At 36.3% G+C, this 26,457-nt stretch overlaps 2 protein-coding genes across 2 annotated transcripts in view; both read left to right on the top strand.

Moving 5' to 3' along the window:
* Positions 1 to 957: 957 nt before the first annotated feature.
* Positions 958 to 26,457, top strand: part of LOC124310211 (uncharacterized) — a 28,160-nt gene continuing 2,660 nt past the window's right edge. The window contains exons 1-4 of the mRNA XM_046774019.1: positions 958 to 1,071; positions 14,403 to 14,692; positions 23,567 to 23,854; positions 23,929 to 25,938. Of these exons, the coding sequence (XP_046629975.1) occupies positions 14,579 to 14,692; positions 23,567 to 23,854; positions 23,929 to 25,938 (2,412 nt within the window). The 5' untranslated portion in view covers positions 958 to 1,071; positions 14,403 to 14,578. The remainder of the gene's footprint in view (positions 1,072 to 14,402; positions 14,693 to 23,566; positions 23,855 to 23,928; positions 25,939 to 26,457) is intronic.
* LOC124310212 (protein ALP1-like) lies at positions 6,856 to 7,218 on the top strand. Its single transcript, XM_046774020.1, has one exon. The coding sequence runs from the start codon at positions 6,856 to 6,858 to the stop codon at positions 7,216 to 7,218; it is 363 nt and encodes a 120-aa protein (XP_046629976.1).

Genomic DNA, 26,457 nt, shown 5'->3' with positions numbered 1-26,457 from the left:
CTACTCATGTTGACGCGCTTTTTTCGCTGTTCATTACGCAACCATAAGTCGATAAACTTCGTTGTGGTCTTCACGGACCCCACGCACGTTCTGGCTTTACTGATCGTAGTGTATAGCGGGAACAAATATTATTTGTACTACAAAACTGAACGTAAAGCTATATCTTTCTTTGGGTCAGTTGAAATTTTAACAAAAGTTGAGGGTCACATTAATGACATAATGTTGGGAATTTATTTATACTTTTTTAGTTCTTTTTTTTCATTACAGGTACTTTTTATTTAGTGGAAAAAGGTACTTTTTTCAAGTCAGACAAAACTGTACTCAGTTATACAAAGATTTTGCGCCATTGACTATTTTGTTTGTACGTGTCTTTGTCTTAGCAACTATGCTCAAAAAGAATTCTATTCAAATAAATAGCTTTTTTATGCAATATCGTCCACGGTGGTCAAATTTTCAGGTTTCTCGACTTCTAATATGGAATATTGTTTATTTATGCCAAGCAATTAATTGAAAGTTTGCAACTCGTAAATCCTTACTGCCAGACGCATAGGCAACCGCAATTTTCAGTAAAAGGTTTCATCTTTTTGTTTGTATTGCACATGAAAATATAATATTAACAAAATAGGGTCTCCGAAGACGCTACGCGCCTACTGGCGTTAAAAAAACCTGACACGGCTAATGAAGGGTTAAGAGCTGCAACTGATAAACGTAGGATTTCTCCAAGTCGCGACTTTTGGTGACTTTTATACATATCGCTTCTTTCGCTAGCACCTGAAGTCAGGAAAGCCAATAGTCTTGCGTGGTCACACCCCCATTCTTCAACCGTCTCTTAGTGGGATGGGTAGGTCGATATTCTCAATATATGTGCATACAAAGAGCAAAGTAGCCGTTGCCACCTTGCGTATGGAAGAGTGGCAGTCACATGCCCGTTGCCGCTGACTGTCGGTGCAGCTCCGCTCCTCGTAAGGTTCTATCTACGACAGTGTTTTGCCGCTTTTCGAGGAATTGGAAGAATCTAACGAATACAAGGAAAATCTTGAACCATCACTGTGTATATTAATCTTGTCAAAGGTATGAATACCGATAAAACTTTTACAAGCTTTGAAATGGTCGATATGCCGAGTATAACTGATTGTTTTTCGTGTTCACTCGCCACGCTCGCTCACTTGATTGGATGAGCCTAATTGTCACTGGTTTACCAGATATTCGTAAACTAGTGAAATATAACTGAATAACCGATAATATGTGTGTGATAAATGATCGTACTATATATATATATATATACATATATATGATTATATATATATATATATATATATTAGGGTGCTTTTTTTTTGGACTATTTTTTTTTTTTCGGTCCCATCGTGAAATTTTGTTGGAAATACAACAAAAAAAATTCCCTGAAAGATTGAGCCCTTAATATTAATATTAAGTGCTGGCCCAAGGCATGTAAAGATTTCCCGCTTAAAATACACGTAAACTTTAATTTTTTTCTTTAAAACATCTACAGTTCAGAGGCATTCTATGGTGTAGTCTAGGACGTCAGTAGGTTTTCTTCGGAATGAAATGCTCTACAAAAGTGCTCATTGCGGTGAAGTCGTAACTCACACCGGCGAAGTCGTACGGACCACCCAAGCCCAATTTTTTCATGAAATTCTTGTCTTTTTGCCCGTATCTCGTAAATAACAAGAGCTACAAAAAAAAAATATATAACAAATTTGTAGGAAATTTAATTTTCTACAAAAAAGTTTCAGAAAACCAAATTGCTAACATCGATATTCATTGAGATATTGGGCTTTTAAGGTGAGGAAGTATGGAATTTTCATGAATTATTGAGTTAAATTGTCGAATTATTGATTGTCGAATTATTGATTGTCGAATATTTTTTTGTTTTGTAGCTCTTGTCATTACAATTACAATTCTTGTCATCAATTATTGAGTTAAATTGTCGAATTATTGATTGTCGAATATTTTTTTGTTTTGTAGCTCTTGTCATTACAATTACAATTCTTGTCATTACAATTACAAGAGCTACAAAACAAAAAAATATTCGACAATCAATAATTCGACAATTTAACTCAATAATTCGTGAAAATTCCATACTTCCTCACCTTAAAAGCCCAATATCTCAATAAATATCGATGTTAGCAATTTGGTTTTCTGGAACTTTTTTGTAGGAAATTAAATTTCCTACAAATTTGTTGTATATTTTTTTTTGTAGCTCTTGTTATTTACGAGATACGGGCAAAAAGACAAGAATTTCATGAAAAAATTGGGTTTGGGTGGCCCGTACGACTTCGCCGGTGTGAGTTACGACTTCACCGCAATGAGCACTTTTGTAGAGCATTTCATTCCGAAGAAAACCTACTGACGTCCTAGACTACACCATAGAATGCCTCTGAACTGTAGATGTTTTAAAGAAAAAAATTAAAGTTTACGTGTATTTTAAGCGGGAAATCTTTACATGCCTTGGGCGAGCACTTAATATTAATATTAAGGGCTCATTCTTTTAGGGAATTTTTTTTGTTGTATTTCCAACAAAATTTCACGATGGGACCGAAAAAAAAAAAATTTAGTCCAAAAAAAAAGCACCCTAATATATATATAGTATGAAGATGAGTCTACGTGGTTAATCTCCACATGCAGGTAATAACGTTGTTGATGGATATTAAATATTGAAAAAATATATTATCACAAAATATGTACGAATACATAATTAATGGTCTTGCTCTTGCTTCGATCGTTAATTCGAATGGGTAAGCGTGTCGGAAGGTTTTCAAATATTCGGATCGTACAATGTCTCAATATACTTAAGAACATATAACTGTGCAACATACTCTATATGTATATCGCGAATCACGTAAATCTGTGTACTCTCAAAATAAAACACGTACATCATATTAATTTTTTTAACTTGTTAACATAAATGACGACGTTGGAGTGTATCAAAAACGCACACGATGTATGTAATTATTCTTATTTATTCATTGATACAAATGACGGATTTACTAGGACAAAATAATTTCTCACAAAAATCAATACAAACGTACACGATGATTACTCGCAAACTAAGCCCTGTTAGTACCTACATGAATCTCTCGGAATATCGTAGACTATTTCCAAGTCAAGATAAAGATAGCGTCATACATAAAAGTAAAGTTGTGATCATAAAAAAATAATAACATTGGAATCATAAAAAATGACGCAAATTCACGTACAATCTGCAACACAAACGCCCTAATAATGGAATTCATGTAGGATATTCCATGACACCTCGATCAAGATTCTAAGTCGATGTCTCCGATTGGTGTAATAATTTTTTGTATAGAAGTACATGACGAAAAAAATAATCTCAATTTTTCAGAATTTTTCGACCCAGCGTATCCGGAGTACGTTTAAAAACTTGGAAAAAAGCCCACTTTCTGAAATCTGAAAAAATTCAGAAAAATCTTATAAAATATAACTAAATTTTTAATACCTATTGGAATATAGAGATTCGGTAGCGTCAAGAGATGAATAAAAAAAAAAAATTATCATTATTGGATTGCATTTAATTGACATGAAAATTAATGTAAAGTCTCATCATAATATTTATCTGAAGAAGAATTTTTCGACCCATATCATAACGAGCTTTTATATATATTCTTATGTCAATTAAATGCAAAGCAATAATAAAAATGATTTTTTTTCCATTTTACTTATTTATCTTCTGAAGTTATGAAATCTCTATCTTTTGATAGGCGACAAAAATTTTACTACATTTCATAAGATTTTTCGGAATTTTTCTTATTCTTAGAAAGTGTTTTTTTTTTTTCAAGTTTTTAATTTATATTTCGGATGCGCTGAGTCAAAAAATTATGACAAAAATGCAAAAAATTATCAAGCCAGACTGAGACATGGACTAAAATTCTTGATCGAGATGTCATTAAATGCCCCATATATCCCACACAGCAGGAAACATTTCAGAAACGTTTCGGAAATATTTCTTTCGAAACATGTTACATTTCATTGCAACATTACAGAAATATTTTCAAAACATGTCCATGCCTGAATTTATAACTTACGTTATATAGCTGACATATGTCTAAACTATGTCAGAAACATTTCGGTGACATATTAGAAATATTTCCATGACGTTCCTGAACTGTTTCGTATGAAGCATTTCGTATTTCATTGCAACATTTGAAAAATGTATCAGAAACATGTCTGAAACATTTCTGACGTATTTTGTACCATGTGTGTAGTTGATATGCTAGATAGAAAAACCTAATTTTGAAGTAAGAGCAGGATTTTTAGATTACTGTAACCTATTTTTCTTCCCTAACGTTGATTAAGATGCCTATTTAAAGTCCGTTGTGATACTTCGGATTGTTATGTCCGAGTCGATATTCGAACCGGAATCTTCGCATTACTAGTTGCATGTCCTGACCACTACGCTATACTACCGCTTCTTCCAAGTTATCCCTGTATCATTTCTATCAAAGCAGTAATGAAGCTCATCTATGTTGATAAATTGCCTGATTTTTTTACGGCACAGTATATTCAATGAATAATATATTATTGGAATATGAGGCATTTCACTAGTGTAACACGAAAACTTCAGGCGTTATAGAAAGAGGCAAACATATATATCTGTAGGATTGAATGTGCAAAAGAATGAGATGGAATACATTACACAGCGTATCCTATACTCGGGGTCTCCTCTTTGTGCGATGCTTCGTAGTCTCACTGTATAGTTCACTACCTCTGGTCTGAGAGTTGAATGTGTGATGTTTGTACGTGTGTGTTGTGTGCCTGCGTATTACAAAGTTCTGCCGCAACTTGTATGCTGCTGCCGAGTACAGGGTATGCATGCTGTATAATAAATACATATAGTGGCATTTATTGTGTTGATACAACGTACACAAACAACAACGTAATTATCAACTTTTAATGTTTTGATTTTAAAGTTTTCTTGTACTTCTATGCATTGATACGTGTATTTTTATGTACTATTAAACAAATCATCAAGTGATTAAAGTTAAAATAATCCGAGTAATTACAGATATATGTTTGTTTCTCTTATCATTTTGGAAGATGCGTTCATTTACTCTCTTTTTCTGTTCGATATATATCATAATTATCGTTCGTAAGAAGTAAACTCCAGTCGTGCGTCGGAGTTGACACACACACTTTTTTTTTCTGTGAGCTATAGTTGTAAAGTTACGGGGCTTCTAAAGAATTTACGTAATTAAATGTAGACTGTTATTAGCAGTTTTTCGAATTGAACAAACTCAAAATGAATTATTAAACATGGTGGCCTCTATAGAAAATTGACTGTTCTTTTCAATTATGAAATCAGAATTTTGATGGCTTCAGCCATTTTTTTTTTTTTTTTTCATAAAATCTCTATAGTAGCTTCAAGTTTGTAGATAATATAATAAAAGTTTCAAAATGAGATCTATATTAGCTTAGGAGATGGATGAATTGAAGTGCATACGTGACGCACTGAGCGTGGTACCGGGAGCTTGCTGAGATCGCCGGGGTCGATTGGTTTGCACAAAAAAAAACGTACTCAGTAAAATTGCTTCAATATCACTTACGTACGCATAAGTACTTTCAAATTGAATAGTATTTTCGTATAATTGTATCCATATTTTTAATAATAATCTTCAACTAAATGATGGAAAATTTTAATGAAAGAAAAAAAATTTCATTTCATAATATTGACAATTTTACGGTGAGCATTAACGCTAGAACCAGTTTTTTTTTTACAAGAAGTCCTTTGGTTGATGAAATAAAGGCGTGCAGCTTTTGAGTTCTCGGAATAGTATTTGCAGAATCAAACCATGCAGTGGTCTTGGGGGAAACCTCAAACGTTAAGGGATCGTCTCAGTGTGAAATTTTCAAAAAAATTTTTTTTTTTTTTTGCATTATCGTCTAGTATACACTGTTCTAAACATTCTCTCAAATTTTTAAATCGAAATTCAAATTATTACGGTCGCTACAGCGTTTCTTGTAGAAAGGGAACGGGTTTTCCACCTGCGCGAGTACTAAGGTGCTTAGGTTCTATAACCTTGCAGAATAAACTGTCCAAGCATTTCAGTTCGTTTGTGACATCCACCACGGATAGACGTACGAGAGAAACCCCCAAGAAAAAAATCAAGACCTGGCATCGCCGATTGATCGTAAGTAAACGATTTATATAAACTTTTCCAACTTCAATCTTTAAACGCGTTTTTCTCAGAATGGTGTTTTTCAAAACGGTTTCCACTCTCAAAGGAAGAGTTTTAAAGATATCTAGTTCCAATTTCGGGAGAACATTTTAAACGTCATTCTTTATCGCGCTATGGAAGCTTTTTTTTTTTTTTTGAAAACTTCCTATTTTTTTTACGAAAAACTGTCGAAAAAAAGGGCCACATTCGACACTTTTTGTTCAAACCGCCGCCATTTTGTCAAATTTGAAAAAAAAAAACCCTTCATAGCGCGATAGCGACTTTCCTACAGATTAATAATCTTTTTGAAATTTTTTTTTCAGATCAAAATTGCGGCCGTCATCGTGGAAACCGTGCAGCACCTTTTTTTTTCACGTGAAATTACAACAATTTATACAACAATGATGCACTCAATAAATAAACTTTAAAAAAATCATTTTGTATTCTTCATAAACGTATTTATTTATGAAAAAAAAACCGTACCGATTAGTTTATGTGAACATTAAAAAAAAAATTCGCGAAAATCAGTGATTTTTCGGAGTGTCACACTGAGACGATCCCTTAAGCGACACGTGCGAGCTTATAGTTATCTGCAAGTAGAGCAATCATTACACCTATGCGATTATATGAATGATGGAATTTCCCAAACTGTATCGGTGCCATGGACGGAAAGCATGTTGTGATAGAGCCGCCCGATAACAATGGTTCCTTATTCTTCAATTACAAGAAAACTTTCAGCATTGCGCTGATGGCACTTGTGGATGCCGACTACCGATTTATTGCAATTGATGTCGGTGCATACGGTGAAAACAGTGATGGGGGGATTTTTGCTAACTACGCTTTTGGAAAAGCAATATATGATGGCAGACTAAATATACCACCTGCTAAGCTTCTGTCCGGCACTAATGAGCCAGTACCTCATGTAATTGTGGGTGACGAGGCATTTCCTTTGAAAAAATATATTATGCGTCCGTATCCAGGGTATCAACTCAAAGATGACGAAGTTGAAAGGATCTTCAATTAAAGATTGTCCCGCGCACGAAGAATATCCGAAAATGCATTCGGAATTTTAACACAAAAATTTAGAATTTATCAAAGACGGATAAAAATGACACCGGAACACGTGGACAATGTCGTATTGGCAACATGCTGCCTACATAATTTTCTACGAAAAGATGTCCTCGGAACTCATCTTCATCATGTGGAAGGTGACACTCCAGCATTACAAGAAATTCGAAATGTGGAGGGTAATGCAACGAACGAGGATATAGCTGTGAGGGAAACATTCAAAAACTATTTTGCATCTGAAGAAGGTTCGGTTGAATGGCAGACTCAAATGGTTCGACTAGGAAGAAGAAATATTTGATAGCATGTTAGCAGTCAACTGTCGTTTCAACCACATTAATTTAAGAAACTAATACCAAAACACTAATTGAAACCCTGGTAATGTTGGATCTGATGTATGGTTTGTCATGATTATTGTGGCAATTCAATGACTTTGATATTAATTTTTTTGAATATCGGTTTCTGACATATTTTCGGAGCTGAATAACTTTCTAACGAAGGTCCTAGGGGTATAAGCATGGTCATGCAATTGGCCCTGGAAACATATTTAAATTATTCTTAGTAGATATGTAAGTACTAATAATATAACAAGATCCTCAACGCCCTCATCTTAAACACAATTGGTATTCGAAAAATAGCAAAATATTAAAATAAAAGAAAAAAGAAAATGTTCACAAGATTGACTGAACTGATTATTCTAAATTTTTAATATGTTTTGATACTATTTTTAATATGTTTCACATTGATAATGTTCGTTACAGATTTCGTCGCAAAGGCACATTAGAGACTATGTATAGGTATGTAGCATATTTAAGAGTGTATAGTACACTACTTTTTTTAGCGTAATTAGACGGACCCGGCCATGAGACGACATGAAAGAGTCATATCAATTATTTAGCGGAAAAAAATGTGGTACTATTTATGTGATACTGAACTGATAATATTATTAAAAAAAGTTTAAGAGCTATATAGCTTTATGAGATTCTTGAAAAAAAATTGTATGTGTTTAAATTTAATTTTTTCACCACGATACAATTTTCGCAAAACTATGAAACTTTTTTGAAACCATTTTATATTACCCTACATCGTCATGAAGTTTGAAGATTATTGATAACGGTACGCCATAGTACTAAAAAATAAGAACTACGTTTTGGCCAAAATAATGAATTTATTTATATGTTTTACTCTTTTTGTTTTGATTTTTACGCAGCTGTACATAAACTGTATATATATATATGGAAATATATATATATATATACATATATACATATGTATGTATATATTATATATATGTATGTATATATAATGTGTTTATTATTCGTTCAGGAAATTTGACTCCAATTAATTAGACAGAAACTGAGTTTCTCTGTAATGAAGTTATATAATTTTTTATTTACATGTTACTTGTTAACATATTTACAAGTTTTCCTACCTGTAATAAAGAAACGACATTTAATGTCATCAATTATGATGCCAACTCCTGACTACGAACTCTTACTAATAAATTCGTTGGTTAATTATTATGTGTAACGTTTCACGTTTATCACGTTAATTACGTATCCCATTTATCCTTTGATTCTGTGGTATGTATCGCGATCTACGTTAGTGACGCTCGAGAGAGCGCGGCAATATTCGAATGATGGGAATACATTTCCTTCACATCGACCCCCCTGGGGAAGACAATGATCACACAGTATCATGACTTCTCGGGCTTATCGTTTTCTTCTTCATTAACCAGAGAGAGAGCCGGAATAAGTTTCGTGATATAGAACAGATTCGATTTGGGTTTTCGGTGACCTGTATCTACTCCATATGTATACATAGTGTATATATAGTATATATTATAGTATATATATAGTATATATGAGGTATTCCATGCCAACTGAGAGGACATTTTCTATGATCCCCGCCAATTTGCTTCATTATTTTTTATATGATTCTACAACCTAAAAAAGCACTCACCATTTTTTTCAGAATTTTTGTTCTAACCATTCTTTTTTAAAAAATGTTACAAACCCTTTTATGGTCCTAAAAAAACGCCTGTATTAATCAACTGTATTGTAAGTAAAATTAGTGTTAAATATTCCGATAACTAGAAAATTTAATTTAGAATCTGAGTTACTCTTAAAATTTTGCAATTTATTTAAAAAAAATGTGACAGGATTTATAAATTTTTAACATATTAATGAACACAATTTATTTTATTGAACATTTCTTAGTGACATTCGGAAATTTCTTTTATATTCACTTACAATTTGAATTACATACTGTTTTTGATCTTCGTGCTTAGTTAGAGTGTTGATGTATTTTTCAGTCAATTTGACAGCTTGCTCTGCAGAATCATTGACTACTTGTAGATTCTGCAGAGCGAGCTGTCAAATTGACTGAAGAATATATCAACACTCCAACTAATGTACAGTGCCACCGTTTGAGCCAATAAATTGTGATAACAATAAGCAAAAGACATATACCTGTGTAAGATCTTTATTATTAAACAAATGTTTCTTGAATAATAAATACATAGACTGATTATCGAATTTTATGAAGCGTTCTATATAATGTTAAATATACCAGAGGGTACATTATTTCTGCCAAGTTGACGAAGCAGCGTGAATGAGTATGTTTACAGTTGGAATTAATTTCATGATAGCCGATGAAAAAAGCAAAGCAGGGCTCAAAACAGTACAAATTTTTTACAATATTCAAGCGTTTAAAAAATGACTATAATAGTAGCACTTAATCTTGGAAATTCATTGAAAATTATTATAATTCGATTAAAGTTACTCGCCAAACGCAGTATCTTATGAAGATTCATCCACAGATTTTAAAAGATTACCCAATTCTTGAATACTATTGATTTTAATATATTTTGAAAATGGCATAATTTCATCTGCAATAAAAATCTGTACACTTTAGTCAGCGCGAACAGCGACTCTTTTTCTGATCGTCGCATCGTGTTCTATTTTCTGAAAACCAAGAAAAGATTCATTACCTCTGGTATAACACCATCTTTCAGATGGCAAGCTCACTGATTCTATATTGTTTTGTAAGTATTTGAAGCTAAATGTATTTTCACAATTTCTCATTGTTACTAATACCATTGTAGGTGAATTTGGCAAATCCACTTTAAATATTCAGAGCTCTTCTACCTCATTTTCACCAGTGGGAGACAGTGTTTATTTATGAGTTCCTGGCAGGTGCAAACCTGATACTCGGTAAAAATATAGCCGACTGTATCGGCCAAGTTTTCCGCAGTTTCCGTGTGCCCTCGTGTAAATGCGATACAGTAGAGCATTAGGAATGAGTGGCTGCGAATAACACTCTGGCGGGGGCTCTTGAGGAAATGGAATAGTGAAAATGGAAGGAATGAATTAGGGAAAAACGAGACGAAGACTGTAAAAGGGAAAGGACCCCATTAAGCTGGAACAAATATTTAAGAAAAATAGTAGATAAGGGATAGGGTTCAAGCAGTCGGTGTAAACAGAATTGTATTTACTGAACTCACATTAAATTGGTATGGCACATTAGAAGCATCTTTCCATTGCATTTCTGTCAATTTTTTAATGCATATCCACGCTGTTTGATAAAAAACCGTCCTTGTCCTATGAATGGGCTTGGTGAAGACTGAAGATCCCGGGAACTTGGTCTTGTGGAGTGAGACGTTACTTAGACTGCTATCTATGCAAACATAACCTCCAACAAAACATAGATTACACATGTTTATGTTTTTAGATTTAATGGAAATAGTATTTTTTTATAGTCGTAAGACTAACATGAAGTCGTGGATGGTGCACAAGCATCATTTTATTAAACAGGTAATAAGCTTTGCACACAATATAACCTATAATTGACATTACTATTACTTTTATATTATACATATATTAGAACAATTCTTTGTAATGATACTTACATCTTTTCTTGCACCTTGATATTCACCTTTTGATAAGTTTTGAGTCATTCGGTTTCCGAAAGGCATTTACTCGATTTTCCTGGTTTTCACTTACACCAAGTGCGTATGTTACGAATTTACGGAGTATATATATATATAGGTTATGATTACTACCCTTCTTTTTATTTTTATATTTTATAGCGAAAATTTCACTTTTTTCCGTAAGAGGCGTTCAAATCGCATTCAGATAATTCCTCTTACGTTACCCCAAAACTGGGGACAAGTTTTATCACAGAGTGTTGTCTCCTTCCTACTACTCCATGGTGGTAGGTACCTACGATCTGTTTGGACTCTCCGACTCTCGGGCTCGTCGGTTGGTCGGTTGACTGTCCAGACCTGTACGTGAGACCCTGGGTGCAGCATAAGAATTTTACATGACAGATCCCATCTAGCGACAAATTTTTGAATAATCTTTAAAAATTTTGATTTCTCTCAAAAAATTCTCAATAATAACGCAGAAATAAAAACCAATGTTCTTGTCTTTCATTAATTCTATAATTTTTGGTTACGTCTATGTCTCAAGTTTATAAAAATTTATAAATAATCGGGTTTTACGTTAACAAGTTGTTCCTAAAAATATTATTTAAAATTAACGTTAAATTGATTACAGATATTTAACTGTTGTAATTTTTTAATTTGATAAAGCAATGATAGTTGTTGTTTTCAATATGGAATATTTTTTTTTTATATGTAAAGGAAATGTATTCCCGTCATTTAAATATTGCCGCGCTCTCTCGAGCGTCATTAACGTAGATCGCGATACATACCACAGAATCAAAGGATAAACGGGATACATAATTAACGTGATAAACATGAAACGTTACACATAATAATTAACTAAGGAATTTATTAGTAAGAGTTCGTAGTCAGGAGTTGACATCGTAATTAATGACATTAAATGTCGTTTCTTTGTTACAGGTAGGAACACTTGTAAATATGTTAACAAGTAACATATAAATAAAAAACTATATTTCTTTATTACAGAGAAACTCAGCTTCTGTCTAATTAATTGGAGTCAAATTTCCTGAACGAATAATAAACACATTATAAAACGACATTTCTTGGAAAATGGAAAAGCTAAAATTCGGATTTAAAGGGAAGGCGACATCAGATGGAAAATCTGTCACAGCGCCCTACGTCCTCTGCAGAGGTCACGGCTTTTTTCGCCGGTCTGCCTGAGGCTGAACTCAACGACAAGCTATTTCACTTCCGTGACATCTCACTAGATGATTTCTTATGCGCTCTTAGTCATTTTAGCTCCAAGTCTCGTGGGGTTGATGACTTATCCATCACCGATCTAAAACTCTCTCTCTACCTGTTGTTTTGCCACTCATACTTGAGCTACTTAATCGCTCCTTGAACTCTGGGGTGTTTCCCGTGGTTTGGAAGTGCGCGCGCGTCACCCCCTTAGGTAAGGTGAAGCTCCCCACCACTTTTGAACAGGTGTGGCCCATTACCAATCTTTGCTTCCTTTCCAAGGTGTTTGAACGCATAGTCTTGGCACAAATTTCCTCCTTCTTGGTACAGAACGACTTGCTCGACCACCGTCAATCCGGCTTTCATTGTGGCTTCAGCACCCAGACAGCTTTGCTTCGCCTCACTGAGGACGTTCGACTTGGCATGGACAGTCGCAGGCTTACTCTACTAGTCCTCTTCGACTACAGTAAACCCTTTGCCACCATTCCGCATGCTGTCCTTTTTGACCAGCTCTGCAAAATCGGGTTCTCTCGTCATGCACTCCGCTGGATCTCTTCCTACTTGCAGGGCAGACTGCAAGCAGTCTCGATGACGGATCAACCATTGTCCTCATGGGCTCCTCTGGATTTGGGTGTGCCCCAGGGTTCTGTCCTGGGGCCACTCTTGTTTTCTCTTTTCATTCACGACATTTCATCTGTCTTGAAAAACTGCTCTCATCTGATTTATGCTGACGATCTTCAGATCTATTGACATTGCACCACGGATCAATTCGCGTATGCCGTTGCTCGGATGAATGAAGATGTGAAAGCAGTGCTAGGTTGGTCGCGACGCGCCTTGCTTAAACTTCATGTGTCGAAGTTCCATGCTCTGGTCCTCGGCAGTGGCAATCTTCTGACAAGGCCTTGCCCTGTATCTGCCGCACTCTCTCCAGTCCTTCTTGATGGGTTTTCGCTACCTTACTCTCACTCTGTACGTGATCTTGGGCTTATTCTTGACAGCAACCTTTCTTGGACTGCCCAAATCAATCTGATTTCAAATCGAGTGCACACCACTCTGCGTCAGCTTTCTGTTTCGCGCCGCCTACTCTCTCCCTCGTTGCGCAGGCGCCTCGTTGTCGCTCTGGTCTTTCTTTTGTTCGACTATTGCTGCGTGGTCTTTCCTTTGTTCGACTATTGCTGCGTGGTCTTCCTCGATCTTTCATCCAGCCTTAACCTCAAGTTGCAGCGCCTTCTGAACAATTGTGTCCGCTTTGTTGATGACGTTGCACGAGACGTTTCAATCCACACCTTTAGGCTGGCTTACAATTAGCGACCGACGATTGTACCTACTCTTGATTGCGGTGTTTAATATCTTACGCACGGGGCAACCCGCATACTTGTCCGCATTATTCTCGATTCGTGCACCTGCAGCTTCTACCTCCACGTTGCGAAATCCAGGTGAACTTGTTCTGCCCCTCCCGCGTTCTGAGGCTTATCGTCACTCCCTGACGGTCAGAGGCGCTTGACACTGGTACTCTCTACCTACGGAACTCAGGTCTGTCCCAACGCTTGCTGTTTTTAAACGCGATCTTTATCAGCATCTTTTCCGGACAGAAGAGACTCGCTCTTGATGGCGACTCGTAATCTAGTCTTCTCCACTTCCTGCTTCCCACGTTTCTATGTTGCTGTTTTCTTCGCTTTCTTCTGCTTTATTTTTTTCTTTTCTGTTTCTCTTTTTTTCTGACATTGTTTTCGCCGTCCTTCTCTCTTCTAATTCTCTCTTCTAATTTTTGTATCCCTAGAACTTAAATAGAAATATAGAACTAGGCTAAGGTTTTGGACTTAAGACTTTGTTTATTTTTACTTTTGTATGATTGTTTCCCAATATTGTCATGGGAATATTAACTATTAACCCAAATTATTACGGAAACCATCATAATATTGATCTTATGTACAATCAATGTCATGATTATTTTATATGGGTATATTATTCTATGATATGGTTAATTATTGTTCTAGTGTCCGAATTCGTCAAAGTTTTTGGAGATCTTGGACTATTTTTGAAAACTATAATACAATTCTTGAAGGATGAAAAAATTGAAGGTACTGAACAACACGATGTAGCTTATCATGTCTGGCAGTTCAAGTTCGACAGTGAATACGACGGGGCTCGCCACTTCCTAGCAGTCACAGTCATGGAAAATGTGACAGCGAATTGTGAAACCGAGCAGCACTCCAAAAGAGGACAATTTATACTTGGACCACAATTTGGACAGCCAATGCAGCTAACACCGCTATGGCAATATGTGGTAAGCCTAATGGTTCGGCAGACCTTCGAAGAGTGGATACCCACACAGCACTTAATATTGCAGCATCATCGTAGCAATGCAGCATGCAACATTTGTAATATTGCTAGCGATGTTGCAGATATATTGCAACAATGTTGAAACGTCCTGCAACTTTATTCCAGTGCAAGATTCCTTTAATCGCTCAATCTCACATTTCACTAATATTCTGGTATTGATACAGTGAACGTTTTTTAAATACAATAATGCACAGTTCAACTCGTATTATTTGATACTTATTATTTCATATAAATTAGTGTTTGGAGAGATGACAATAGATACTGGATCGTTGACGTGGGATCCGTGAATTATTGATAGATGGCTATAGCGAAGAAGCGGGATGCTTGTAATAATTGATTGTTCAGTACAGATTCTTTATTTGAGAAAGATACACAGGTGATGCGATGTGTATAGCGAGAGAAGAGAACGATAACTGACGATTTACAAGCGAGAATACACATAGATGATATATAGATATGATTTCGCGACAGTATAGAGAATAGGACATAGATGCAAAGCAGATTTGTTTTGAGTCGCGACACGGGCAAGCGGCTAGATTTGAAGCAGGGACAGACGGGTAAACATTGCACGCGAGTGTGAGTACATATGTGATGATTGCGACATACTTTTGTTTCAACTTATGCGTCGCTACGTTGCCGAAACAATTATTCGATAACCGATCTTTCCTTAAAAACTTCGGCGAAATGATTGAAAAAATTGTTTCTTTAATTTTGATACAATGAAGAATAGTTGTGTAGAAAAATCCTTTTACTTATTTTTTAGTCATGATATTACATGCATTGAAAGACAATTTTGACTCCTTGTGTTCAAAATGTATACTCAAGAAACCTTTCAAAGAATATTCTGCTTACCACGACCAATAATTCTTTGCGCGTACACTTTTACAGCAATGGGTTTAAAGTTTATTTCAAGACATATAACACCATAATCTAAAAACTTAATCAGAGATTTTTTTATATCAATTCGAGTGACGATTTCAAAAAATTATCCTTAGTCCCGCCCAGGAACTATGCGTAAATGCCACCCATCAACGAGCAGATCATTTTCAGTGGTAAGTTATGTACTTATTTATTTATTTATTCTTGTTTCCAACGTTTTTCTTTGCAATATGTCACTTCCCGTATTAAATAGTTTGTTTGATTTATGAATAGTTTGGAAACGCTCTATAAATATCCTATCTACAATGTTATTTAAGAAACATGTTTTAGTACTAACCTTTAATTACTATTTGTAAAGATCGCTATTTGGAAGGTAATCATACATGCAAATATGAGAATGGTGTCATATCTTACGTTAAATTTCTTCACTGAGGAGGAAAATGAACATTATTCGAAATATATTGGTAAATCTTGGTGAACGATGAATGAAAGTGAACGTGAATTTTCGTTAACGTTTCGGCCCGGATAGGGGCCCTCCTCAGAATGATCAATTTTTTATTTGACTGTCAAGAACATAAATTTTCTCAGTAAGACATAAACTTCTATGGATATAATAATATTGAAAGTTATTATCTATTGTAGATTAGAGCGAACATATCGTATATCTATTATGATTAGAAAGATTATCGAAATTAAGGAGTAGTTTACTATGTATAAGAAGGGAGATTAAGACACTGGTCATAATCATAAAATACAAAATGGAGAGCGATGGTTCTTCAATTGGATGACAATAGACATTGGCGTCTTCTCCAATTATTAGAAAGGTTAGGTGTAAAAGATTTGAAAGTTCATAAATAAAAAACTGTATATATTCACTATGCATAAGTCAAGAGATGAAGAAGGTTTAAGAAAGGGTTTAGTATAGTTAAAATAGTTAAAACGATGTCGACACAATGATAATGGTGTCATTATCTCCCTATTGTCCATGTCTGAACAATATTATTGGAGCGTTTGAACCAACTAGTAAACAACGACTGTTAGGAGAAACAATTGTGACCCAGAGTGAAGGCGAATCTCTCTATCTAATAAAAAAGTTTCAAACAAATGAACGTAGAAAAAGATTATAATAACAATAGTAAAAAAAGATTGTAATAACAATAGTATACGCATGAAGTTGGCGGTGGGGTGAGATCCCGAAAACAGAACAAAAAGCATCTAGCAAACCCTTTGACAGCTGTCATCGGCTGTTTATGACAGTCTTTGACAAATATCTTTATAGGTATCTGTTTCTGACGCGCAAAAAATGAACATGCAAACGAAAATTATCAAGTTGATTCGCGCGTTGGCGTATTGTGTATACGGCACTCAAGATCGACACGCAGAGGTGAGACTGAGTATCGTTTCAAATATAGTGGATAATTGGTCTACATTTGCGGGTTTTATTACAGGTAATGAGTCAAACGGTGCTGTGATTAGGTGACCTGGTGATTACAAATCACGTATGAATAAAAATGCAATATATGCAGCTGCGGATATTTTTAAGATATGTTTAATCGTGTATCGCGAAGAACAAATTCATCCACACCGGATCGGATCACAAAATGGAACACAATTCTCGCTACTCTTCACCGGCGACGGAGACAGTGGACACTTTGATGTCTTGCAGAACCAAAATAAAATTCAGATAGTGAGTAATAAGTATGAAAAGTAACAATCAAATAATAGTAAATCTAAATATATCACCAAACAGTCAAAAGGACAGCCAGGATTTACGATGACAATGGAGAAAGGAGGAGTTTCAAGCAGCAGACAAGGCGATGAAGATGGTGGATGGTCGGAAGTATCACAAAAGAAAGAGGAAAATAAAATTGTAAGTGCGAAGAACCAAATGAGCCATAGAATAATATCCATCAAATATTCGTATAACCAGGAAAGAGGGCGACCAGGATCGATGTTGACCACAAGAGAAAGAGGTGTTTTGCGGAATGAACATCAACGCAAATATAGAGAAAAAAATAATATAAAGAAGGTGATTTTGGAGAATAACCGGCAGAGCGGCAGTAAAAATAATTCAACGAAGGGTGTCGAAGAATTAGAAGAATCGATTGCGATGATTGATTCGGAAAATAAATCGAGAGGACGACCAACCAATGTGATGTACATAGAAGAGCGAAAAAATAGACGACGGGAACAGCAGCGAAAATATAGGGAAGCGAACAAAAAATATCATACTGGCTTTTCAACCAACGAACAGAAAGGAGGAGTTTCAACCAGCAGACAAGGCGATGAAGATGGTGGATGGTCGGAAGTATCACAAAGGAAAAAGGAAAATAAAATTTTAAGTGCGAAGAACCAAATAAGCCGGAGAATAATAATAAACAAATATTCCTATAACCAGGCAAGAGGACGACCATGATCGATGTTGACCACAAGAGAAAGAGGTGTTTTACGGAGTGAACAGCAATATAAATATAGAGAAAAAAATAATGTAAAGAAGGTGATTTTGGAGAATAACGGGCAGAGCGGTAGCAAAAATAATTCAGCAAGTCAAGGAGATAGATAGATATCAATAGAGAAGGAACACCAATTTTCAACCAACGAATGGAAGCTTAGATTGATGAAAAAAAGAAAAGTAAGCACAGAAGGAATTGAAGTGGACAGCAAGTGCAGGACCTGTCATTAAATCAACATGAAGGAATTCGCCTGTCTACTAGACAATGCGTAAGGAAATAGTGAGGCGCGTAGCGCCGAGATGGGGTTGGCGCGCGAAGCGCGCAGGGGCGAAGCCCCTAGTAAGTATAAACAAATGTGAAAACAGGCATCATAGGGAAATCAAAATTATGTACAACTTATAGTTAAGGTTAAACAAGGTGTGGTATGTGGGCGGTGATCAGCGGTTTGTAAGTATTGCTAAGTTGTTCGACGTCTTGTCTAAGGTTAACTGAATTTGGATGCCCTACAATATTGCACATTTCCAATAGTAGACGTTTGTTATAATTGGGTTCTTCATAAAGGATGTTTGCCTTATCGTAGTTGAAGGAATGTTCTTTGTTGATCACATGTTTAGTTAGTACAGTATGTCGATCATCATTCTCTTGTACATCACGTTGGTGTTCTTTGAGTCTAGTATCTAGATGGCAGCCGGTTTGTCCAATGTAAACTTGATTGCAGTCATTGCAAGGTATTTTATAAACAACATTAGATCGTTTGCCCATAGGAATCCCATCTTTTCCTTTATCAAAGACCATTTGTAAATCTTTTGAGTTTTTTCCTACAAACCTGACATTGTGTTTAGTAAATAAGCTATTCAGTGACTCAAAGAGACCTGATACATATGGGATGGGGATGAATGTAGTCGCTCGTCTGTTGTTGTCGTCTGCGGAAGCAGTGTCAATATTGTTGTTATTGATATGGATGAGTCTCTTATCTATATATTTGTGCAAAAGACCGTGTGGATAATCATTCCATCTTAAAATATCGTATATAAGTGATAGATTTTTTCCATAGAATTCGGTACTTGATACTCGGTCAACAAGATTAAAGAGGGTACCTATCTTGTAGGACATCGGGTATTGGGAATTAATATTCAGGTATCTATGAGACCAAGTTTTTTGTGGAACCAATCTGTTTGGATATTAGAGTTGTTGTTTATCAGCAATAAATCCAGGAAATTGATAGTATTATTAACGTCTATTTCAATAGTGAATTGTAATCGGGGATGATATTGGTTGAAAATGTTCACTATGTAGTCTATTTTTTCTTTAGGGACAGCAGTTAAAATATCGTCAACATATCTCACATAGAAGGGTATATCAAAATCAAGTTTGCTGATGCATGACAACTCAAGGTCCTCTATTACAAGGTCTGACAAGATTGGAGAGAGTGGGGATCCCATGGGCAACCCAAACTGCCGTGCGTATGTGTCCTTGTTAAATTTGAAGATTGCCGAATCAAAACAGATGTTTAAGGCATTAACAAGTTCAGTAAGTGGGATTGGAATCTTTTTATCCAGAAAGGCCCAACGGTTCTTCACAGCGAGTATAGCGAGGTCTATAGGTACATAGGTGAATGACGATATTACATCTAGTGATATTGAAATGTAATTGTCAGGAATAATCGGTTTACTTATTTTTTCCACCAATTTAAAACTGTCTTTGACTCTGGAGGCAGGGGGGTGATATTTGTGGTGAACCATGAATTAATTAATTTAGATAAGGCGTAAGTCGGGCTATTAACAAAGGAGACGTGACATGATTCGTACTGGAATCCCTTCTTTATAAATTTTAGGGAGGCCATATGCGCGTGGGGGTACACTGTTATAGGTAGTGATACTTCTATGTATGCTTTTGTTGATTAATTTAGAATTAAACCAACCAAAGGAGAGTTTGTTGACCCTAGACTGTAGAGTGTTGCTGAGGTCATATCTTGCAATTCTATAGGTATTAGTGTCCGAAAGCTGTTGTCGCATTTTGTTATTGTAAATCTCTCTGTGCATAGCCACTGACGTATTACCTTTATCCGCTTTTAAAAATGTTCGGGTTGTTTTTTTTTAAAATCATGGTATCACGTATCAAAAAACGTTAACGAAAATATAGGTTCACTTTCATTGACCGTTCACCAAGATTCACCAATAGATTACATATGAGGTCGAGAATATCAATCCTTCATTATTCGAAGTACAAGACGGTGCATCGATAAAATTGAAATAATTGATAGTGATTTAATATAAATCAAAGACCACAAATTGTAAGCAAGGTAAATGTAGATGCGAATTCAGATGATTCAAAATGATAAAAGCAGATATTTATACATAGGTATGGAAATTTTTTAATACTTACCTGTTAACTCTAACTCTTTCAACCTCGCGATCGTCATCCCGTTAATGCGAATTATTTGGGTCTACATGGATGCAGCCGTGGTAACATCAGGGAGCTTGCGAAAATACCAGTGTGACGCGTGAGGTGAAAGCAAACACGAAGTGCAAATAGCGGTAATTTTTGAGCCTTGCCAGCAAGCAAATCAGCATTTGTAATTTTTCTCCAATCAATAGTATCGTATAATACGTGCTAAAATAACTATAAATAAACTACAGCATTTTTTTACGGCGTTTTAAAATTTTGTAGAAAGGTACAAAATTTACTTGAACGACTTTATTTTGATGATGTAAACAGTAAACAGACATACTGAACATTTTGAAATCCACCATAAGATTAACTTATCCCGTCTCGGTTCACCCAGCCCCCTATTTCCGAATACCATTCTATCACCTACACATAATTAAAACATTAAGTCTTGTGAAGCATATAATATACTCTAATGGTCATCTGGACGGCTCACATGGATCAAGGACAATCGACCAAAGATAGCAGGCGTGGCCAGTATTGTAACGGTTTCGTTAGTGCCAAGTGGCCATGTTAATATTTTAATAATTGAATAGCAAATAACTGGAAATTTACACTACAAGTGAAGATGCAATTTATTTTAACAAAAAGAATACCAGGCACATTTTACCGAGTGTCACAATTTTCTTTATTTTGATCATGTTTCACGATCCAAAAAGAGGATCTCTTAACAATGCCGGATACCTATCTTAAACACTCATTCACTCATCCATTCATACAAACACGTTAAAATACGCCAAAAGGCTCCCAAGTTGATTACGTCGCTCGTGTTGTTTAACATAAATGGTATGAAATAGGTGACTCGAAAAAAACTACTAGGTGGAAACTCTGTTGAAATGATTCTGAATTAAACAAAAGGTGTGAAGCGAAACTTACAGAAGTTTCCAGTATATTAAAATGAAATGTCAAGTTATTTCACAATGGTTTACTTAACGTCAAAACGCTGATAATTATTACGAACGGTGGCACAGTACGACTACCGTTCGTAAGAGGCAAATGGAGATCCTCGATGATTGGCCACAGGCTCCGTAGATTTTCTATTGTCGTCGTTGATATTTGGTGTGTCTACCGACTTCGCAGATGTTATATGAAGATTTGTTTCTCAGTTAAGTAATTCGTGGTCACATCGACAACGATAATTTAATCTTAGTACGTAAATTGAATTTGGAAAATTAAAACAAGGCACATTGCCACGAGGTATTTATCGATTGCGACTCATCGCCTAGGCGTCTTCTCGGGAAGTGTTATATGGGGACTTTCTGGAAATTGGTCAAGTCTCTCTTAAACACAATAATAAATTTTCTGAAAAATTGTTGTTCAACAGTGTTCAACCGCCAAACTAATAGTTCTACGTGATTTTTGCATAGGACTCATTTTGTAGATTTCATTACGGCGTACATTTTTCGTAAAAAACATTTTTCGATAAATCTCATTCTCAATATAATAACATCAAAATAGTAACACTTGTTTATTTAAATAATATTTTCGGCCAAAAGTCGTCATTTTGTGATCCCGCAAATTTTACACTGTATTCTTTTAGGTTCAAACTACTTAAAAAAAAATGGCGGTTGGGCACGGCTGTTGAATAGAAGTCGTCTAAATTCATGGATATTCCGACTGGACTAAAAGTGCTTCGATCTTTCTAAACTCAGAGAAATTCTATAAATCTGTCGAATAATGTATTAGAATTTCATTTGCGTAACGCACTAGATGATAGACTCATGAGACGTAGAATATAAAGAGGCATCTATAAAGCATGGATTAGAAATTTGAAAAGTTTGAATTATATTTATTCAACAATAGGAGCAGAACTGATGTTCTGTTCAATTATTTCCGTTATATGATTTGTATGTTGAATCCACATAATTTTTTTTTATTGATACCTTCTTCGTATTTCGATTTCCTTTATTAAAATCTTTATTATTCAGCGCATCTGTTTTCTTGATCGATATTGTCAATCTTTCCATCGGTATCGGTAAGTTTACAGACAGCGATGAGTGAAACCTTGTAGTTATACGGCACTGTGTATTCTGTATCCAGGAACGATACGATACTTTGACATCTTTTAGCTTGACAGACAGCCACGATTAATCACCCTGGTCTGTATTTTCAGCTGTCGTAATCAAATTAAGATAGACACTATCAGCTACGGTTCTTACGCTAGTCTCACGAGAACAGCTGCCTGGATTAACAACCGAATCCGGGACGTTAGAAGGAAGCATCGGTTCAAAAACTGTTCAAAAAAATGTCTTCGACAACGAGGTTCTAGCTAACAACCCAAGTCTGTGCACCGAAATTAGAGCGATTTTACTTTTCCACATCCAAGAGGAAGTCCTTCAATTTTATCATTTTCACCATACTCTCTGTTAAAAAGCAAATACACTTATACTAACGGGGTCTTCTCATAAACCACCAGCTTCGAGAAAACCGCACACGTTACAATATATCAGTTTCATGTTGCTGCAATCTTAGAGCAATTATGATGCGCAGATTGCGGGAATTACAATATTGCAGCAGCCTATCAGCAATATTTCATACAGATGCTGCAAATTGTAGTATTGCTACAATGTGTCTGAATACTGGCAACCGTAATTGCAATATAGCAATGTTGTTGCAATGTTTATGCAATATTGTGTGCTGCGCGGATATTTACGTTCGAATTGATGCTTGTAAAATGTCACAGAGAGAGTCACAGTCAATGTTAACTGAAATAACAACACTTCATGTAAATAAATGTTTATGCAAAATTTGTTTAATGTATCTCAGTAAACCCAACGTTACATGGAAAAAAAATTCACCAGAGAGTTAGTAATTTGTACAAAAATTACTGAAATTCATCCATTTCTTTGGCCGTCTACTCTGACGCAACCTCGTCGTCGCACGTTCTTCACAAAGGCTGCTGTAAATTCTCCCATGCGTTCTAAAGTTAAGCACCACAAGATTATAAAATATAACAAATGTAAGCTCCTATTTCATAAGTAGATTCATAGACTCAATAAATTTTTATCGCACGTTATGTTACTTATTTTAATTCTCAGGTCCGCACCAGGCAATTTCCACCTACTATCGACCCGGAATATACTTTTCATGAAATATCGCAAAGACTACGAGATCCTGAGTGGGAAGTTCGTCAGCATGCTCTCCGCGTCCTCGTCGATGCTCTGCCTGCTGTCGAACAGAACTCTGTCGACAAGTTGATGGTCCCAGTGTTCCCAGAACTAGTGACAAATTTAGGCCATCCAGCACCAGCTGTGAGAAAAGGCGCACTGGATACTCTCCAAGTTTATCTTTGCTGCAGCCAAGACACGATGAAGATGTTTCAAAAGGTACGAACTTCATTATGGTTTGTTCATTATTTCTTTAGTGCGCTCAAAATCTAATTTCAGTCAATTCTATCTAGATATTAGACAACGGTTTCAACCGTCCCGATGCTCTGGATAATCTTCAAAGTAACATCGGCGTGGGGGTGATCGTCGGCATTCCTTCACTGCTCTTCTCATCGGCTGGTAACTTGAAACCCTCAAAAGAAATGTTGAAGTTCACTATAAACGCACTGGCTTCACGTATGGTTCAAGTTACTCACCAGGAAGCTGTGTTGAGATCTCTGGCGCAAATACGCGAGAAGATTGGAACTGGCGATTTCGATTCCAACCTGTTGGATTATAATGCAAACTTGAAACGTGACTTTGAAGTTCTTTGCAAAGTCCATAACGTAAAGATTTCCAAAGATAAGAATGTGGGGTTGAATGACCATCAAAAGTATGAGGAAGTTGAAGAAATCGTACCACTGATGGAGAAGTGGGGTAGTGATAGTGATACTTGCGGTGCAACAAACGATGGTCGTAACCAATACGACGAACACAATGATGTCCTTGTTGAATTAATTCCACCGGCTCGCGTTGTTGTAGAAACTGAGATAAAATTTTACTCGGAAACGGCGATCTCAATGACAATATTAGAGGAAGAAAAGAATAAGAAAAACGAGGCGGACACCGAGTCTGATTCTGTAAGTGAAAGTAATTTCAGCGATGAAGACGTGGGAATAGTTCAAATCCTAGAAGACATTATTCCCGAGAAGCGGAATATTCGGAGGCGGGTGCATTTCGGCGGAGAAGTCGTCAAGCTCCGAACACCGGATACCGACGATGAAATCATAGGTCGTACACCAGAAGTGCCCAAGACGAGGATACCTGTTCCGGTGCATCCAGCTACCAAAATGCCCTTGGATCGCCGGCGGTCTCACTCCAGTGACATTAGTCCTAATCGCCTTAAACACCCAAGGAGACGGTCGCCTTCGAGCAGTTCAAAAAGAAAAGTCTACACACATAATGCACTCCTGAGACCGCAAAAAAGCATCCTGATGAAAGCAAACAGCCCGCTCTACGTTGTTCAGCCAGTGGAACCAAGGAAAGAACACAAATGGGATTACCACGATAAGACATCCTCAGCTGCTGATGATATTCAAATAAATCTAATGCATTCGGAGCAGATCAAGGATGGTGAAGTCCCGAAACAGAGTGTAAGTATTGTGGAAAATGGCGGAAAAGTAATGAGCAAGAACGAAGAGCAGACATATCACTCTAACGACGAGAAAAAGGAAACGAAGAAAATCGTGCAAAGTGTTAGTTGCAGTCAAAAACAAGGCCTGATTAATAACAATTTTGGTGTGAAAAGTCGGGATGCACGTGGCATATTGCAATCGGGTCAAATATCAATACGAGCAAGTACGCCTCGGAAATCTCCAAAGTGTCCATGCCAGCCATCCAGCCGTATCAACTTTGACGTATTTCCGAAGCAGGAGAGAAATTACATATTAATGGAGCTCTCAAGTTCGGAACGAAAAACTGACGTTGAAAAAAATGCCTCGACGAACGAGTCGAGTGCTGATTTCTCGCGATCTACTCAGGTCGTAACCGACGCGTTATTTGGCATGAATATTTCAACACCGCGAACAGAAATCCTAGCTCTTGATCAGTTTCTAAATCATAGGATTGATAGCGCACAGACAGGTACAAATCAGAGATCTGCAGGCTTACATGTGAATTGGTCAGAGTCACGCAATATCACATCCAGAAGTTCGCAGGATTTACATAGTGAAAAATCAGTAATACCTTTCGCGGCAAAGAAGAGTTCCGAAAGAAATTTTGGTCAGTTGCCAAGAGACGTTGACGCAACATCGACTAGTTCTGCTTGTAACAAAAAAAGTGAAAATAATGTCTATGCCCCAAATATTGTACTTCATAAAAATCAAAGTTTTCGGGAATTGGCAGTCGGTGATGGCTGTGATAAATCTACTCTGGATGAAAGTGAGAGTTTGAATTGCAGTAGCAGCGAAGGTGACGTCGAGAAACCGGTCTGGAAAAAACTGGGGCTTGTCGATCCAGTATCCTTAAATGATGTTCATAACAAGGTAGGAGTAACATTCTTATTTTGTTTTTTGTTGTAAAATTGAGTAAAAATCAGAATTGTGAGGGCAACGGCTGTATGTCATTACAGACGACAAATTATAACGATTTTTGTGATTGTGTATTTTGACTCACTTTTGAATTCTTATAACAAGACGCGAAGTGACAAATTCCTGGTCTGAATCAGCGGCGCTTTATTCTTCTTCGCTCGACACAAATTTTGAAGATGTAATTGACAACATTCTTCTCGTACATGAGATATAATAAGCGAGTTCTTGGACACAATGGCGGCCTACTGGCAGAGTCAACTGCGATTCCTGCTTTACCGACAGTCGGTATGTCACCCCGCGATCGTAAACCTTATCTACGGTAGTGTTATCGACAGAAGCGTCATCGTGGATGGCACCACCTGTATTTTTGCTCGATTGTATCAACAGACAGTTCGATAACAAGATTTCTGTGCTGTCAGATGAGAAACCATTTTCGAATTTTTGTCGTCAGATCAGCGGACATTTCTAATTTTC

This window comes from Neodiprion virginianus, chromosome 1 (assembly GCF_021901495.1).
Source record: "Neodiprion virginianus isolate iyNeoVirg1 chromosome 1, iyNeoVirg1.1, whole genome shotgun sequence".
Taxonomy (NCBI): Eukaryota; Metazoa; Arthropoda; class Insecta; order Hymenoptera; family Diprionidae; genus Neodiprion; species Neodiprion virginianus.
The sequence above is the reverse complement of the archived record's forward strand: the minus strand, read 5'-3'. Positions and strand labels throughout refer to the sequence as shown.